An 18,172-nucleotide genomic window follows, 5' to 3' on the forward strand; every position below is an offset into this window, starting at 1 on the left:
TCACTTTCTCTCTTCTTTCCTCCCACTTATTCTCTCTTCTTTTGTCTAAATAAAAGGAAAGGATTTTAACTTTAACATAGCAAAACTATATACAATAAGAACAGTTACCAAGAGTCCTGTCCCAGCCACAGAAGAAGCAAGATGTGACTACCCTGCCTAATAAGGTACCAAGCCACGTGGCTAGCATAGACAAAAATAATGGGCTAATATAAGTTGTAAGAGTTAATAAGAAGTTTGAGCAACTAGGCCTATCAGTTTACAATTAATATAGACCTCTGTGTGGTTTCTTTGGGTCTTAACGATTGCGGGAGCTGGGCAAAACAGAAACCTCTGACAAGAGAATGGCATGCCAATATGGGGCTGACCAAATCTACTTGAAAGCCCGAGAGAGCTTGGGAAGTTATTCTAGATAAAAAAAAGAATAGAGTTAAACATGGCTTCTTAATAGCAGCATTTGCTTGGGTGGGCTCTGCTTACTAGAGGCAAGCGCTCTCATTTAAGACTGGTTTCCTGACTCAGCATTAGCTGCAAAACCTTGCAGCTCTTTTAAGAGGTCTTACCACAAAACACTTAAACGGTGTTGCTAAAAAACTGACCGTGTACTTTTTGGTTTTCAGCCATAGCAGTAAAAAAAACTGCACCGTTTTCAAATGCTGGCTTTCTGGGCTGTCCTGCCAGGGCAAACTCTGACTCTTTAAAGCAGGAAGTCCAGCTACAGAGCATTTGAGTGTAGTTTGTGACCAGATTGCTGCAGCTTGCTTGCTGGCAGAGACCTTGAAACATCATAGAGTTGTGGCAATAAACATGACTGCAGCCGGTATCTCCACCATGAGGCTGGAATCTCAGAAAGCTAAAAAGTGGGCTGGATCCAGCCGTCAAAGCCACGGCTTTAATCCTATCCACATTGCTTAGCAAATTAAAGACTCATGTGGTCAGAAAAAGAGAGAGAGAGATAGTAAAGATAGATTCAAAGACAAAAAAAAAATCCTCACCTCTTGGGAATGTGGGCATTGTGTTCTCTAAACTGCTTCCTGTTGTCTGAGGGCAATGTGGTATCTCCAGGGGATCCTGGGAAAATTGAGATAGTGGTCAAGTCGTGGGAAAATGGTTGTCACACTTGCTGTCCAGTCTCAGAATGTTCCCATGCAGAGGGATCAGTCTAGATATCACCTGTCTTGTACGTTTTCTTGGTTTATTTCTTTATATCTGCAGCCATGATTTTCAGGTAGTCTCCCCCTGAAGACCCTCTATTGATCTTGAAGGAATAAGCTTTTCCCCATCACAATACATTTTCTGGATTTCCCTTTGAAGTTAAGGCATCCCTAAAGTATCTATGCTGGTTTAATTTAGCAATCCCCTTTACAGTTTCATTTTTCTTAGCAGCTGCTTGCTGTTTGCTCATCAGCATTCAAAAAATTCAAAGTCAACACAGCATCAAACAGGACTCAGACTCCCTGTGTATTTCTCATTTTTATGTGGCCTTTTTCTTTATATACTTTACTCCCTCTTTAAAGATTTTATTATTTTTAAGTAATTTATTTTTTCCTATGACTCTCTATACCCATTTTCTTTTCTTTTTTTAAGCACATTTTAAAACATACTTTAACCTGTTTAAAGGTCACTTCCATCTGGACCTGCCTTCACTGTGTATCTCTAACCTTTTCTGACTACATGAACCAAACTTTAAACTGCTAAGCAGCTTTGTGCTGACAACTGGCTCTGCCCCACTAGGGTACGAGACAGCTGAGCTCTACACCTGGCAAGTCTGGCTGAGAGCTACATTCAATCACCCCAGTCTGGGAAGTTGGTGCTCTGTGGCAAGTGTTTTTTCTTAGCTTGCTTGCTACTTAGTATACTCAAGTGCTCACTGTAAGGCTGAGCCTCTTAAAGGAGCCATATCTTTTTTCCCCCAGCTTTCTTAGCCCCTATGTGGAAATCCATGCCCCATTTTGGGTGCTAAGCATAGCAAGCTTTCTTTTGAGTCACCAACCGGCTCCAAAATCACGACACAAAAAATTTTATTATTTACAAATGCTCTGCCATATTTTAGGCGTATCCTACTAGCTGTTATACTTAATTTAACCTGTTTATCTTCATCTATGTTTTGCCTTGGGGCTTTCCACCTTTCTTTCATTCTGTATGTCCTACTCTATGTCTGACTGTCAGATAGCTGCCTGACTGGTCCCAGGCATCTCCTTCTCTTCCTCGCTCATTCTCTCGCCATCTATTTCTTCTCTTCTCTTACTTGTTCTCTCTGCCTGCTAGTCCTGCCCTATCCCTTTACTGCTAGCTATTGACTGTTCAGCTTTTGATTGGTTTAATCAGATGCCTTAGGCAGGCAGAGCAACACATCTTTACATTGTTAAACAAATGCAGCATAAACAAATGTAACATATCTTTACATAGTTAAAGTAATATTCCACAACACAGAACTTGTGGGATGTTTGTTGTGGTGTATTTTCAAACTGTGCAGGAGTATGAGGTTGAGTTGGACCGTCACTTCTCTTCAAGTTTTGTGGTAGGTCACATGTTAACTAGTGACTGAATAAATGTTTTTTTTAATTAAATTTTGTTTTATTTATTGGTGTGGTGGTGATAGTGAGGTGTCTGTATGTATATATACACATATATGTATATATGTATACACACATATATTCATTCTTTGGTACATGAATGGAAAGCAGGGGACAATTTGTAGGGGTTAGCAATTACCTTCTACTGTGTCAGTCCTGGGGTTTGAACTCAGGTCCTCAGGCTTGGCTATAGGTGCCTTTATCCACTGAACCATCTCCCTGGTCTGGCAAATGTTTTTTGAGACTGGTGTAAAATGCCACTGAGTGATTTGATCTCTGAGATTTATAGGATGACAGTAGGGAGTCACACAGCTTGTTTTAGAACCTCTGGCATTTTGGGTCAGATAGTTCTTTGTGCTGGGGTTGGGGCTTTGTAGGATAATTAACACCCCTGGCTTCTACCCTCTGGATGCCAGGAGCACTTCCCAATCCCACTTACTAAATACCTCACTGGGTAGTGATCAGAGTGAGTTTTTCTTGGCTGAGAACCTTTGTGTGCTACTATGGTAGGTGCAACAGGATTCCTGGGACAGTTTGATCCAGTGTGCACACGTTAGTCCTCTGATAACTTTTAAGAAAATCTTTATAAAGTATAGCCAACAGATAACGCTCTTGTCCCTGTTTGACTTACTCACTCAGTAAGTAGGGGCCATCTGCTCTAAGTCCTGCAGAAACAGTAGTGCAAAATGCAGGCATGGTGCTGTTCCCATGAGCTGGCATTTAGGGAGAACAAGGAAGTCAAGAAAGGACTGTGTTAGGTCAAATAGTCAAGGGCTGGCCCTTTGAATGGTGGCATTTGAGGTGAGGTCCAAGGGACAAGAGGGTCCAGCTAGGTGCTTCTGGGAGCTTGGTGCTTCGGGCAGAGGCAGTAATAGGTACAAAGGTCATGCAACAGGAGAAGGCTCTTGGGGTCAGAGGTGGGCAAAGAAGAGACTGTGTTGTGGGGAAATAGAGACCCCTGTTGAGGTGGAGGGTGTGGGCAAATTCTAGGAATTGTGTATATGATTATATATGTAACATGTACTTTAATTTTCAAATATTCTATTATATAACTGTACTGGCTGATGTTGTGTGTCAACTTGATTCATGCTAGAGTCATCAGAGAGGAAGGAGCCTCAGCTGAGGTAATGTCTCCATGAGCTCCAGCTATAAGACATTTTCTCAATTAGTGATCAATGGGGAGGGCGCAGACCCCAGCCCATGGTGCGTGGCACCATTCCTGGGCTGGTGGTCCTGGGTTCCATGAGAAAGCAGGAAGAACAAACCAGTGTCAGCAAGTCAGTAAGCATCATTCCTCATGGCCTCTGCATCAGCTCCTGCCTCCAGATCCTGCCCTGTGTGAGTTCCGGTCCTGAATTCCTCTGATGATGATCAGGAATGTGGACGTGTAAGACAAATAAACCCTTTCCTCCTCAAGTTGCATTTTGGTCATGGTGTTTCATTGCAACAATAGAAAACCTAAGTAAAACAACTTGGTAACAAGTTGGTACCTGGGACTGGGGTATTGCTGTCAGAGGCCATGCTTTTGTTTGGAGTAACATGGACTTCAGGAGTTTGGGTTAGGAAAGCAGAGGAATGCTTTAAGCACTGCTTCATGAGTCATCCTAGTAGGAACACACGATACAGTGGTGTTCATCCTAGTAGGAACATACGATACAGTGGAGTTAAGAGTTATTTAAACTGTGGTTTCCTGGTTTCAGGGGAGAAGAATATTAATATGTGGCCTAGAAATAGTTCTTGTGATATTTTGGTGAAGAATGTGGTTGCTTTTGGCCCTTGACCAAAGAGTCTGTGGTAGGCTAAAGTGAAGAGATTTGGATTAATTCTGTTGGCAGAGGAAATCTGGAAACAGCCTATCATTGACTCTGTCATGTGGTTACTAGTATTCATGCTTATAAAGACTTATAATGAAAAGGAGCAAGCTGAGGAGAAAAAGAACACCAGGAAGTGGAATGAACTAAATCTTGTGTTCAAGGAGATAAACAGATTAAGAAATGGAATAAAGGGTGTGATGACCTCAGGGCAAGTTCACACCCAGCTGAGTTTCCAATTTATGGAAAGGAATTAAAGAAAAGCTTAGAGCAGGATGTGGGGGTGCACGCCTTTAGTTCCAGTACTCTAAAGGCAGAAGCTGGCAGATCTCTGAGTTTGTGGCCAGCCTGTTCTACAGAGCAAATTCCAGAACAATCAAGCTTAGGCAGCAAAGGTAACCATCAAAACCAGAAATCTGGCAAAGATGTAATTGAACGAGGGGCCATGTTCCAGCCCCAGTAAGCAGCAGACCTTGGCAGCTTTGCCTACATGGTTCTGGCTTTAGAGTTAAGGATAGAAGAAATGGGTTATGGAATTTGCCTCTGCACCTAAAGAAACTTGCTGAGCCCAGGTTTGTGTCAGGGGTGTCCCTCATTGGAGGCTTAGAGAGGCCATTGTGTGAAGCTGTGAAGAGGAAGCCTGGTTTGCCTTGGAGACCCCAAGATGTTGGAGATGCCAAAGTCTGGGATACCTGCTGAGGAAAGCTGCTAACAGGAGTGGAACCAGCCCAAGAGAAAAACGGTGTGTTGTAGTCAACAAAACTGAAAGGAATTTGGAGTTTGCCCAGCTGGTGTTTGGTTTTGCTTTGGTCCAATATTTCCTTGCTATGCTCCCTTCCCTATGTTTTGAAATGGTAACATATATACTGTGCCATTATATATTGGAAGTATCTAGTCTGCTTTTTGATTTTACAGAAGATTATAGTTAAGAGATTGCATGAATCTCAGAAGAGACTTTGAACTTTAGACTTTTAAATAAATTTGAGACTGTGGGGACTTCTGAAGTTGGACTGTATGCAGTTTTGCATTGTGATATAGCTACAAAGCCTTTGGGGGTCTAGGGAATGGAATGTGGTGGTTTGAATAGCTCCCAAAGGGAGATGGTACTATTAGGAGGTGTGACCTAGCTAGAGTCGGTATGGTCTTGTTGAATGAAGCATGTCAGTATGGATGCAGGCTTTGAGGTCTCATATATGCTCAGGCCACACCCAGTGAGACAGACCACTTCCTGTTGCCTGCACAAGATGTAAAACTCTCAGCTGCCTCTCCAGGACCATGTCTGCCCACAGGCTCCCATGTCCCACCATGATGATAATGGACTAAACCTCTGAAACTGTAAGCCACCCCATTAAATGTTTTCCTTTATAAAAGTTGCTGTGGTCGTGGTGTCTCTTCACAGCAGTAGAAACCAACCCAAATAAGACAATATCATATAGATAAGTTTTTTTTTTCAAACTCCCTAAGTGAATGGTAAAAACTGTAAACCCTCCAAACTTCAATACCACATCAGCTTCTCATTCTATTCACTTCTGTGGTCCCTACCTACAGATATGAGAGCTAGCCTTAGCTGGGCCTATTATCCACCATAGGCCACTGGGTCAGAGTTTCTACCCAGTTCCCATGCTGTGTAGCATGATTAGTAAAAACCCAGAGACAGATATTGGGGTTCAACCTGAAGGTTAGAAAAGTAAAACAGCCAGCCATTGGCTCTTACCTCACTACCACTCAGTTTCTATGACAAACTAGTGTGGCTACTGGGATTAAAGGTGTGTGTCCCACTGCTTGATCTGTAAGGCTGACCAGTGGAACTGTTTTACTCTCTGATCTTCAGGCAAGCTTTATTTATTAAAATGCTAATGAAATATCACTACATTTCCTCCCTTTTGTCTAAAAAATTATAACTAATATAAGAAAACTATATGCAACAAGTACAATGACTACATACGTTATATTCAGGCAATAAATACCTCAACAATGTCTAGTCCATTTGCATTTGACAAATTCAGAGAAAATACTCCACATCTACCCTAACTTGGTGAGTCCAAAATCTTGGACTAATTTACTTTCTATCATAACTTGATTTCTGCATCAGGTAAATCTTTTGTGTTTTGCTTGCCTAATTAGGACAGCGTACTGTCAGCAGTTGAGGCAAGGACATTTTCTCGCCCAGTGGTTTACTTTTGTTACAAAGAAAGTAAACTCCATATGGAGTTTCTTTGATGCCCATTATCTTCCCTGAAGTACATTCGTGCTTCCAGGAGCAGACATGTGTCATTGTTATATATAAAAAAGCCTATGTTATTAAAACATCTTAAATTTCAAATTCTGTCGATCTCTGAAGTGTTTGAAGATGAACAGTCTCTCTAAAATATATCTTTATTTGACCTTGAAATGATTTGATCTTTCTATAACTGTCCTGCAGGATTGTGCAGTATACCTGTAATATGCTTTATATTGTAATAAGCAAAAAACTGTTTCATTTTCTTAGACGCATATGTTGGAGCATTGTCTATTTTTTATTTGTGCAGGTATACCCATGATGTCCATAACTTCTAGTAAATGTGTGATTACTGAACCAGCCTTTTCCAAACTTAAAGCAGTTGCCCATTAAAAACCTGCATAGGTATCAATGGTGTGGTGCATGTATTTTAATTTTCCAAATTCTACAAAATGAAACACATTCATCTGCCAGATTTCATTCCTTTGAGTATCCTTTGGATACTTCCTGCAGGTAGCAGTGTTTGGTTTTATAAAGAGCAAGTAGGACATCTCCTTATAATTTCCTTGGCTTGCTGCCATGTGATAGTAAAGTCCTTTTTAAAACATTTTCTATTGACATGATTTTTTAAAATGACATTCTGAGGCCTTTAACACATTTCCAATCAATAATTGATTGATTTCTGCATTAACTTGTACTAGAGGATGTAGCAGACCCGTATGGGATTGGATGTATGTTATGTATATGGAATGATGCCTATTCCTAATTATATTTTGTACCTGAATAAATAATAAAGTCAATTCTGCATCATTCGGTATAAATTTAATGGTTTCAATATGCAAAACAACTCTTTCTGTATATTGCGAATCAGTAACTATGTTGAGAAGTTTTTTATTGTTTTTTTTGTTTGTTTGTTTGTCTTTGGATTTTTCGAGACAGGGTTTCTCCGTAGCTTTTGGTTCCTGTCCTGGAACTAGCTCTTGTAGACCAGGCTGGCCTCGAACTCACAGAGACCCGCCTGCCTCTGCCTCCCGAGTGCTGGGATTAAAGGCGTGCGCCACCACCTCCTGGCGAGAAGTTTTTTAAAATACCTTAGTACCATGAGGATAATATATAATTCTAATTTTTGGACAGAATCACAAGGGTTTAGTTCTACTTTACTTAAATTTTCTAATTTATAACCTTCCCTTCCTGATTTTCACTCTTTACTGATTTGCATCAGTATAGAATATAGGGGCTCCAGTTATTGGTGTATCCTGTACAATGTGAGGAAAGATTCTCTTGCTTTCAGGATAGTTGTTGTTAATCTCTCCCAAAAAATTACTACAAGCTCTTTGCCAGGGTTCACTTTCTGCCCATACTTTGTTAATTTCATCATTGGTGAATGGTACTACAGTTTCTACTGGGCCTACTCCTGCTAGTTGACGAAGCCTCGATTTTCCTTTTAGAATTAACTCAGAGACCTTTTCCATAAGTTTTTAATTTTTTACTCAGTTTATGTGGTAAAAAGATCCATTCTAAGATAATTTCTTCCCTCTGCATTAAAATTCACTACAATATCACTACAAATCACTACAATTCTGTATCACACAGTAATATATTTTGATCATATTCTTTTCCTTCCCCCCAAGTCTTCCACGATCCTTCCATCTCCCTACCTACTCACCTCTATGCTCTCTTTTCAAAAACAAAAAGTCAAAACAAGCAAACAAACAAAAATACCACCAAGACAATAAGTACCAAAACAAAACAAAAACTTCACACACACACACACACACACACACACACACACACACACAAAGACATGGGTCCATTTTGTGTTAGCCAACTTCTTCTGGGCATGGGGTTCCATCCTGGAGTGTAGTTGATATATCCAGGGACACTCTCTCAGAGAAAATGGACTTCCCTTTCCCAGTAAATGTCATTGCAGTAGCTGCTTGATCAGGAGTCAGACTTTGTGTCCATGTTCCTTTCTCCACTGGGCACTTTACACGTATGCAGATGTGCAAGGGGCGTATGCAAGGTTTTCTGTATCCTGATATTAAGTCTCTGTGCCGATGCAATAAATTAGATCAGGCCAAATTAATAAAACCAGGCTTAATCTGAACAAAGCAATTCCCAAGTAGTCTCCAGGGGAAGGAGAAACCACTTGGCAGGTCTAGAGTGTCTTAAATACCCTATAGGAGTGGTCTTGAGCATCTCACGGGGAGGAGTTGCCCCTTGGTGGGCTTTCTGAGGGGTTTGGAGAGGGAGGAGGGGGAGCTGAGGCAGAGCTTCCACCCAAACAGCTTAGGCTATCCACGTATTTTTGGAAGGTGTGTGCTTGTTTGTGTGTAGGTGGAGCCTGTTGTTCGTTTCCCAGCTTCCCAGACCAGAAACAATCACACAGAATCTATATGAATTACAATACTGTTTTGCCAATATATTAAGCATATTTCTAGCTAGCTCTTACATCTTTTAATTAACCCATTTCTATTATTCTGTGTATCGCTACAAGGCTGTGGCTTACCTGGTAAAGTTCTAGCATCTGTCTCCTCCAGTAGCTACATGGTGTCTCTCTGACTCTGCCTACTTTCTCTCTATATCTCTTCCTGCCTGGCTATATTCTGCCCTGCTATAGGCCGAAGCAGCTTCTTTTATTAACCAATGGTAGCTATTTATAGCATACAGAGGGGAATCCCACACATTTGTGCGTGGGGTTTTCTGTGAATATGGAAGCATCCTTGCAGATTTGCTCTCTTGGTGTAGGACACCCTTTCGGCTTAAGGAGTTGAGATGTTCTCTTACTCAGTTGGTCCAGGACTAGTCTTGAGTGCACCAGATGTCCAGCACAGGCAATGCCCTGTCCACTGAGTCATCCGGGTCTGGTATTCCATACTGCCCTAGTGACTTGGGCAGGTCCCTTCAGAGCTTCCCAGAGCCTCGGTTTCCTTGTCTGTAAGGTGGGGATGGTGGTTCCCGGCTCTCATCACCACCTGTTATTAGGAAATTGATTCTTTAGTTTGTTATGGTGTTTGTTTTCCGAGGCAGGATCTCACGGTGGATTCCAGGCTGGTCTTAGCATCTTCTGGCTTCAGCTTGTGGAAGCTGCAATTGCACTAGTATGAGTGCCACACAGAGCTGCCGTGAGAGGATGTCAAGTTCCCTCCCCTCGGCATCAGCATGAGTTACTGTGACCATTGCTGTGACCAAAATACCAGAGGAGCCACAACTTCAGTAGGGAAGTGTTACTGGGGAAGCTGGGACTCTCTTTTGAGCTTTTGGTTTTGTTAATAAAGAGTTTAGAATCAGACTCAAAGGGCGATTTCATTAGAGCTTAAGAGAGAAACAATAGAGCAGGGAAACTGTAAATCTTAGACTAGGGAGGTGGAGAAGGAGGAGAGAGCCAGACCTCTTCTCTTGGAGTGAGAACCTCCAAAGTGTCAGGGAACGCATGCCCAGGCTTTGGTCCATATCTGAAAGGAAAAGAGGTGGAAAGAAGAAAAGGCAAAGATTCTTTTGTCAAGAGTTAGGAGCCGCATGTCAGAAGCTGTGTAGCCTTGTCTTATAGAAGCTTGGCAGCAGTGTGTGTGTGTGTGTGTGTGTGTGAGAGAGAGAGAGAGAGAGAGAGAGAGAGAGAGAGAGAGAGAGAACCACAGGGGGTAGGGGAGGGAGCTTGACTAAAGAAAGGGCTTCTGGGAAGGAAATGGGCATAATGAATCCTCCCCTCTCCTAGGCAATGTCTTAGGTGACTCAGATTTCTTGGTGATGGTTGTGATGTGTGTGTGGGGTGTGGACTCTTGGCTGGGTGACTAATAGGCCCAGTCGGATTAACTCTTAACGGGAGGAGAACGTAGACCATAATGTTTTGGAGCTTTACCCAAAGGCAGGTATATAATGCTTAGATTCTGTTCTTTTGGCTGGGAGGAAGTAGCTTGGCCTTACTGGGCCTCAACTAAACCCAGGAGCCTCCACTTTTTCGTGTGGTGATTTAAATTCTAAAGAGGAGCAAAATATACAGGATAATTTTTGATTGCTGATTATGTGTGTGGGCCCAGCCCACTGTGGGTAGTACCATTCCTAGGCAGGTGGTCCTGGGCTGTGAAGAAAGGTGGCTGAGCAAACCAGGGGAGCAAGGCTAGATGTAGCATTTCTCTGTGAACTTGGCGTCAGTTCCTGCCTTGACTTCCCTTGGCTATGGACTGGAACCTGAAACACCCCCCAACCCTGCCCCAAGTTGTTCCTGGTCAGTAAGAGAAAGCAAACCAGGACCATTTTTTAGAGACCACGTGACGTTCTGCAGTCCCTGGGAGGATGAACATCTCCTCTCTAATCGGGATTAGAACAGGAGATTGTGTTTAACTGGAGCATTGATGGATGCAGGGAATTAAAGTGGGGAATGAGGAGACAGGCTGGCCATGAGTAGAGATGGCTAAAGGGGCAATCCAGGACGAGGGAGGGAGGAGGCCTCATGTTACCCTGGAGGGTAACCAGGTGCCTAGGACAGGTGAGGCAGGGTGGGTCCCAAGAGGTATGTCTGTGACCCCAGAAGAAAGTCAGGAGACTGTGTGCTCGAAACGGTGGAAAGAGGGAGAAGGGCCCAGGCCGGAGAGACGCTCTGTAGGTTGACTTAAAAACTTGGCTAATTTTCCTTTCTGAAAATTTCCAACATATATAAAAGTAGGAAAATGCAGTGAACCTGCGTGGGGCTGCTCTCCAGCTTCAACAGGATGCATCTGTGGCTGTGCTCAGTCCTGCTCAATCTCAACTCTATTCACTTCAGCTCTCCATAGACTTTTGTGGGAATCCAAGGCATGGTGCTAGGCAATGACTAGCTTAGTGGGGGAGTTCTGTGGCAATTTTTTTTGGGGGCGGGGGAATTGATGGCCCTGACCCCCGGTCTTATTTTGTGTTGTTTATTATAACAAGTTGTTTTGGGGCTCGATATTTGTTTACATTTTTTAAAAAAAGTTTTTAGAGCCGGGCGGTGGTGGCGCACGCCTTTAATCCCAGCACTCGGGAGGCAGAGGCAGGCGGATCTCTGGGAGTTCGAGGCCAGCCTGGTCTACAAGAGCTAGTTCCAGGACAGGAACCAAAAGCTACGGAGAAACCCTGTCTCGAAAAATCAAAAAAAAAAAAAGTTTTTAGACAGGTTGGCTTTTAACCATACCCTTACTTTTCAGCTTCCCAAGTCCTGGGATCACAGACATGTGGCACCTTGCCTTGCTGACTATCCCTGGCCTGGTGAGTGTCTTGAGGGCATAAGACCAGCCCTCCAGTCATCTCCTCCTGATACAGCAGCCTATGTATTGACCAAGAGCAGCTGACTCTTGCTCTACTGATATAGAGGGAACTCAAAGTGATAGAATTGGCATTATAAAGGACTTACTAATGGATCTTCTTAGGAGACAGTAAGTCACACAGTGGAATTTAACTAAGGAGCGCGGCCTCTAAAACACCCCAAAGATGCTGGGCAGTGGTGGTGCATGTCTTTAATCCCAGCACTTGGGAGACAGAGGCAGGAGGATCTCTGTGAGTTAGAGGCCAGCCTCATCTACAAGAGCTAATTCAGGGCATGCTCCAAAACTACAGAGAAACCCTGTCTCAAAACAAAAACAAAACAAAAAAAAAACAAACAACCCCCCCCCCCAGAAAATAACAAAACAAAAACCAAAAAAACCCTAAAAAACCCCAAAGATAAATAGTGTGTTAACAGGCCTGTAACATGAATTCTAATTTGTCTTAATAATAAAAGCCCAGAGAAGCAGAACAGCCAGCTACTAGTATTTACCTCTACCTCACCTCAGACCAAAATGGTTATTCTGTCTCTACAAATCCTCAGACTGCATCTCTGACTGAATTCTCAGACTGCACTGAGCTCCTGTCTCCTCCTACCTTTTATTTCTCTCTCTGCCCAGCCATATCACTCCTGTCTCCAGTTCCCTAGTGCTGGGATTAAAGGCATGGGATCCCAAGTGCTGAGATCACCTTTATGTGAGCTCTATTTCTCTTTTAGACAGTTTTACTCTCATGTAGCCTAGGGTGGCTTTGAACTCACAGAGATCCATCTGCTTCAGTCTCCTGAGAGCTGGAATTAAAAGCATGTACCACCACTGCCTGGACTCTATAGCTAACTAGTGGCTTAGCTCTGCACTTTGTTCTTCAGGCAAACTTTATTTGTTAGATTACAAACAAAATCTCACTCCACAGGCCTGTTAGAAATGAGCAAAACCTAGGATGCTAGGGTGTGAATGCGTCCTCGCCAAGTCATTAGACTCTGATTCCCATGATGAAGGAGAATAGCTCCCGTCTCACAACCGGCCTCTAGGTTTTTCTCAAACCAAAGAGATATCTCTAAGGGGCAGCTGGAGGTAGGGACGGATATGGTGTAAGGTTGCTACTACTGTTAAATCCAGATCTGCCATTAAATCCTTTGGGCTCTCATCAGGAAAGCCATAATTCTGGCAGGTGGACAGAATCACCCCAGGCAACAACCGTTCAAACAAGAACAACTCCGCTGTACTTAAAACATAATTCTGGCACTATGTGATATCTTTGCTGTGTAAATCTCCTCGCTGCCTAAATGGTTAGAATTGTAGTCTCCTGTCTCTGTTTCCATTGTTCCAAAGGTCACCTGGGTCAGGACCCGAAGGAGATTTAAAGTTGACAGCGGATGCAGGATGCACAATCCAGGGTGCGTATAACTGTACATACACCAAGGAACAGAATCTGCTGGGGGATGATGGGCATTAGCGGAGAGCTGGGGAAGCGCTATACAAGAGTTCTTCCTTCATCTCTAAGTGTGTGGACCGATTTTCAATAGGAAGGTAAATTATTCCATAACAGGGTAAAGGAAGCCTACCCCTATCTATGTGTGTATTCTTTGATCTATGACCGCTCCAGTGGCAGGCTGTCTTTCTGCCCTGATTCCTCTCTGCTAGGTTGACAAACACAGTAACTTTACATTTCAGAACAAAATAAAACAAAACACGACATTAATGTATGTCCCTTACATTGCCGGGGACATGCTTAAACTAAGAAATTGTTTGTTTTCTTAGTATATTTTCCTGACATTCAAATTGAATCAGGACTCTCTGGCCTTCATTTTGTTGCAGCTAAACCTGGTCATGATGTTTTCACAGAAGCCCTGCAGTGCAAAGCCCCTGACCTGGCATTGTTTTCTTAGAGTATGGTCCTTAGCCGGTCCTCAGCCGGTCCTCAACCTTGGCAAGGCTGGGTTCAACGTGAAAGACTGCAGGCATTTAGAATGCAGAGCCCACGTCCTTCTAAAGGAAGCTGTTGACCTTGAGGATAAAGCCACTGACCTTCGGAATGTAGCCTGTGATGACATCTGAAACTCAGCACAAGGGCCCTGTTGCTCAGTTAGGGTTTAGGACCCGTGACAAAAGATGTAGACTACATTAAGTACGTCAGAACTGGTACAAAGTGTCCCTTAGGTAGGGTGTCTGTAGCCTCCCCTAGGCTTCCAGGGCCCTGTGTATGTGTTTTGCATTGACTTTGGCCCTGGGCTTTGCATTTGAGGCCTTGGGGCTCTGTTTTTGCCCGCCCGCACCTGTTTCTGCGCTCATTGAAGTCTGTGAACCAGAGACTTTATTCTCCAGGCAGGATTCGACGGTTGCGGGGGGGCGGGGCCTGGAGGTGGAGGCCACGTGTGCTGGAACTAAGCAGGAAGTGACAGCGGGAGTGGAGCCCGGCGAGCCAGTGGCTTTCGGGGCTGATGGAAGTGGAGAGGGGGCTGGAGAGGGCACCCTAGTGAGTCGCCTTTTCTCTCCTTCAGGCCCGGGGTCCCTGGCAGTCACAAGAGTGTGCAGCGGCCTGGTGATGGCAAAGGGTTGTCCTGGGGAACGCAGGTCTTGGAGGAGCAGCAGGGGGCTGTGGCAGGTGGCAGAGAAGGGAGGGTGTTCGGGTCCCTTCTGTTCCACCCTAGGATGAGCTGGAGACAGCGATCTGCGGCCCCTCTGTGCACAGCCAAGGGCCACTTCATTCATTCTTTCATGGTGGTGTGTAGGGGGAACGAGGGATCGCTGGGAACCAAAGGCAGCAGTTCAAAGGTCCGGTCCCTCACACTCCCCGCTGCAGCTGGTCTGGGGAGGCCTGAGAGTGGCGGGGTGCTTGGTAGAGAACTTTTTCACATTCGTCCTGGCAGCTCAGCGCCTGTCTCCAGGGCACCTCTGCTGGAGCCTGGCCTGCGTGTTCTGTGTGAGCTCACTGAAGCCAGACTGTGCCTGACTGTAACTAAACCAGCATCTCGAAAAGGGGGAGGCAACGGGTTTAAAAGAGGAGGGGAAACAAAACAGAACAGAACAGGCCTGAAGGAAATGTACCGGCTTTATAGGAGGTGGCTGCTCTGTGCAGTGAAAACGCACAGCTGGGTGATATCATTTTTGAAGTTAGGATGGGCGGAGGATGGTCCTCTCTCCTGGTCACTGGTCCACTTTATGATGCTAATAGCCGGCCCTTGAGGGAAGTCCGGAGCAGACTGCCTGGCATGATATGGAAGTGTGATTGGCATGTCCTGTTCCTAAGAGCATATTGGGACAGCTGGTGCCAGTCTCCTATAGGGTAGGCCTCACTAAACCATTGGTTGTGTAGAAACTGGTCTGGATTTATGCACTTAGATGTGTGCAAGAATTCCCCATGGAGGATAAACCAGGCGTGCTAGCACACATACCTGTAACCCCAGCATTTGGGAGGTGGAAGCTGGAGGATTGGGAGTTCAAAGTCATCCTCTGCTACACAGGAAGTTCCAGGCTACATTAAAAACAAACCGGAACTAAGTAGCTCCCTCCCCAGGGGACCAGAACTAGTGGTCCTCCACTGCCTTTGAGTAGCCAGAGTTTTCAGTGAATGGAAGAAACCTCTCCAAGGGGTGCTGGGCTCGCCGTCATTAATGCTGTTGCTGGTGGACGGATGGACCGGGTATGGCTTCAGTCTAATACATTCTGCTTAGGAGAGGATTGCCTTATCCCACCAGCCTCCGTGATCACTCACAACTCCCTTCTGTTTGATTTTTGCTGGGGTAAATGAGGATTTTTTTTTTTTTAAACAGTAGCTGTCAAAAGACACAGGTACTTTGTGGATAGCAAGGATTGAGGGGATGTTAGCTTGGTGTCTGTTTTTGTAACCTGTTAACATTTTACTCACTAGCAACTGGGAATGATCATTGTATTAGTGGTCCAGGGAGGGGCTCAGTTTAGAAACAGTTGCAAGTCCCTCTCATTTTTTTGTTTTATTTTTTTAGACATAGTATCTCACCATGGAACCCTGGTTGGCCTGAAACCCACTATGTACTGGCCTCAGACTTGCAGAGATCGGCTTGCATTGGCTTTTGCGTGCTGGGACTAAAGACTTGTGTCACCATGGCTGGACTTGGGGATGGCTAATTGTTTGCTTGCAGTTATTTCTTTTTAGATGTTAATTTATGCAGGCCACTGTCTTGAGTGCCTCCCTCAGGGGTGTTCAAGCTGCACCCCACGATAGAGACGAGTACAGCCAAGTACAGAAAAGTAAACTTACTTGAACATGGTGAGATTTGGGAGAGGATGCATTTTCAACCTGCCTTTTTATTTGTTTATGTAGTGTTTGTCTGTGGGACTTGTGCCTCCCCTGATGCAAATGTCAGAGGGCAGCAAGTTGGTGCTTTCCCTCATGTGAGTATTGGGAATTAGACTCAGGTTGTCAGGCTTGGTGGAGCTTTTGTTGTTATTTGATTGCGCGGTTCTCATAACAACAGTGTCCTGTTGAAATGGTAAAAGGTTGCATATATTTGGAATCTGAACCCACTTGGTGGTTTTACCTTAGACCTAGTGCAGGGGCCCAGCTGGGCTCCTCTGAGCCCACACCCTTTCCTGAGTGTGGATTGGGTACAGGGCCCTGTCCACAAGCTGCCATGGTTTCCTCTAAGGTCAGCAGTGGGAACATCTTCAGCCCTTGATATGCAGGCATGGAATTCCTGGCTGCTCAGCACTGAGGGAGCCAAGCCAGGTGGGGCCAGGTCCAGTCCTGTGGGTGCTGGAGAGGGAAAGGGGAGCTGAATGAGGCCTTTCAGCTGAGGCCCCACACCTAGTGTGTGCCAGGGCACAGGGCTGCTTCTCAAGTGGACTTCCTTGCTTTGGAACTTTCCACAGGAGAAGCCTGACACTATCGCTTCAGTGCTAGGAGGGGGTGGGCTGGCTATGGCTTCAGTGCTGAGCATGGCTAAGTCTGAGGAGGTTCTCTGGACCCACGCAAGAGAGGCCCTTTCTTTTCTTGGTGGGCCATGCTGCGGCGTCACCGTCAAGAGTGCTGAGCTTCAGGGCAAGCGCCGCTCATAGTTTTATTTCTTTGTGCTCTCTGGTTCTCCTGTCTGGGTAAGCTAGCTCCTTCTCATTCAGCAAGTAGTTCCCAGGGGGTGCCCATGCCCCTTTTCACAAGGCCGTGGCAAAGCGTGGTCTCCATCCTCAAGCAGTTTAGGATAGAAGAGATGAAGGAGGCAGACTCCTATAGAGAGCAGCAAGGATATGTGTTTGGACATGCTGGGGGATTGTGGAATGTTTTATCACAGAGCTGACATCAGGTGGGCCTCAGAGGAGACTCGGGTTCAGAGGGCAGGAGCCATGGAGGGAAGGCATCCCTGAAGGGGCTTATGGGAGCAAAAACATGGAGGTACGGCTGTCTGGGTCTGTAAAGATGCTATAATGAACTGAGTTGAATGGGAGTGTGGCCCCTATACGGGCATTGTTGGACTTTGGCTCGGAGACTCCATGGAGGAGTGAAGGGCTGTCAGTGGAATTTCTTCTATGTTTAGCCAGGAGTCTGGCTCCGGAGCCGGGAAGGCGTGAGTAGGAATCAGATGGAAGCACTTTAGAGGGAATTTGAGCTAGAGGCTCACATTGGCAGGGACTGGGACGAAATGGCGGGCAAGGGCAGGTGCATGGAATGAGTGGGGAAGGCTGTAGCAGGATCTCGATGGCCCCTTCCCTCCACCTTGTGCAGCTCAGACTCTTCATGCTTCTCTCTTGAGCAACTTCCCAGTACTGCAGCCTCTTGGGAGGGCTTTCTGGCCTCTTTCTCCTGGTGTTCTCAGGTCGCTTTTTAAAGTTATTTGACTTATACTGTTCCTGGAGCCCGGATGCAAGGCTGCTTACTGCATTGGGGCGACTGGAAGGTGCACACCACCTACTCTGATGGAAAGCACCGTAGGCAGGGGCTTGGGGCATGCATATGTCACTTTCAGGGCCCCTCAGCATTTGACTCTCTTGTTCTGTACACAGCTGTATCCAGCATGCTGCAAGGCTACAGCTCCGTGTTCCAGGCCTTGCTGGGGACCTTCTTTACCTGGGCAATGACCGCTGCCGGAGCAGCTCTTGTGTTCGTATTCTCCAGTGGGCAGGTGAGTTGCTTCCTTTCTGGAGGTTCACAGGGACCCTTTGTGAGCTCTGAAACTGTCCCTCTTCTGCACAGCGATTGGCAGCGGCCACATGGGCAGTTGGTGAGGTGGCAATGTTCTCTTACCTCCTTGTTTTCTCTCTGTCCCCTTACTAGGTCAGGAGGCAGGCACCTGTTGGTGGCACACAAGCCACACATTGTTT

General features: G+C 45.2%; 1 protein-coding gene across 6 annotated transcripts in view; it reads left to right on the plus strand.

Annotated features, from left to right (window-relative positions):
* Positions 1–18,172, plus strand: part of Slc39a11 (solute carrier family 39 member 11) — a 441,115-nt gene that overhangs the window by 75,003 nt on the left and 347,940 nt on the right. For 3 of the 6 annotated variants that reach the window (XM_041635706.1, XM_041635710.1, XM_041635711.1), the window contains exons 1-2: positions 14,257–14,354; positions 17,855–17,973. In XM_041635706.1, the coding sequence (XP_041491640.1) occupies positions 17,866–17,973 (108 nt within the window). In that variant the 5' untranslated portion in view covers positions 14,257–14,354; positions 17,855–17,865. The other 3 variants (XM_041635707.1, XM_041635709.1, XM_041635708.1) reach the window with 2 other exon arrangements.

This window comes from Microtus oregoni, unplaced genomic scaffold (genome assembly GCF_018167655.1).
Source record: "Microtus oregoni isolate MIOR12 unplaced genomic scaffold, Mior012 000048F_ref0000485, whole genome shotgun sequence".
NCBI classification, from domain to species: domain Eukaryota; kingdom Metazoa; phylum Chordata; class Mammalia; order Rodentia; family Cricetidae; genus Microtus; species Microtus oregoni.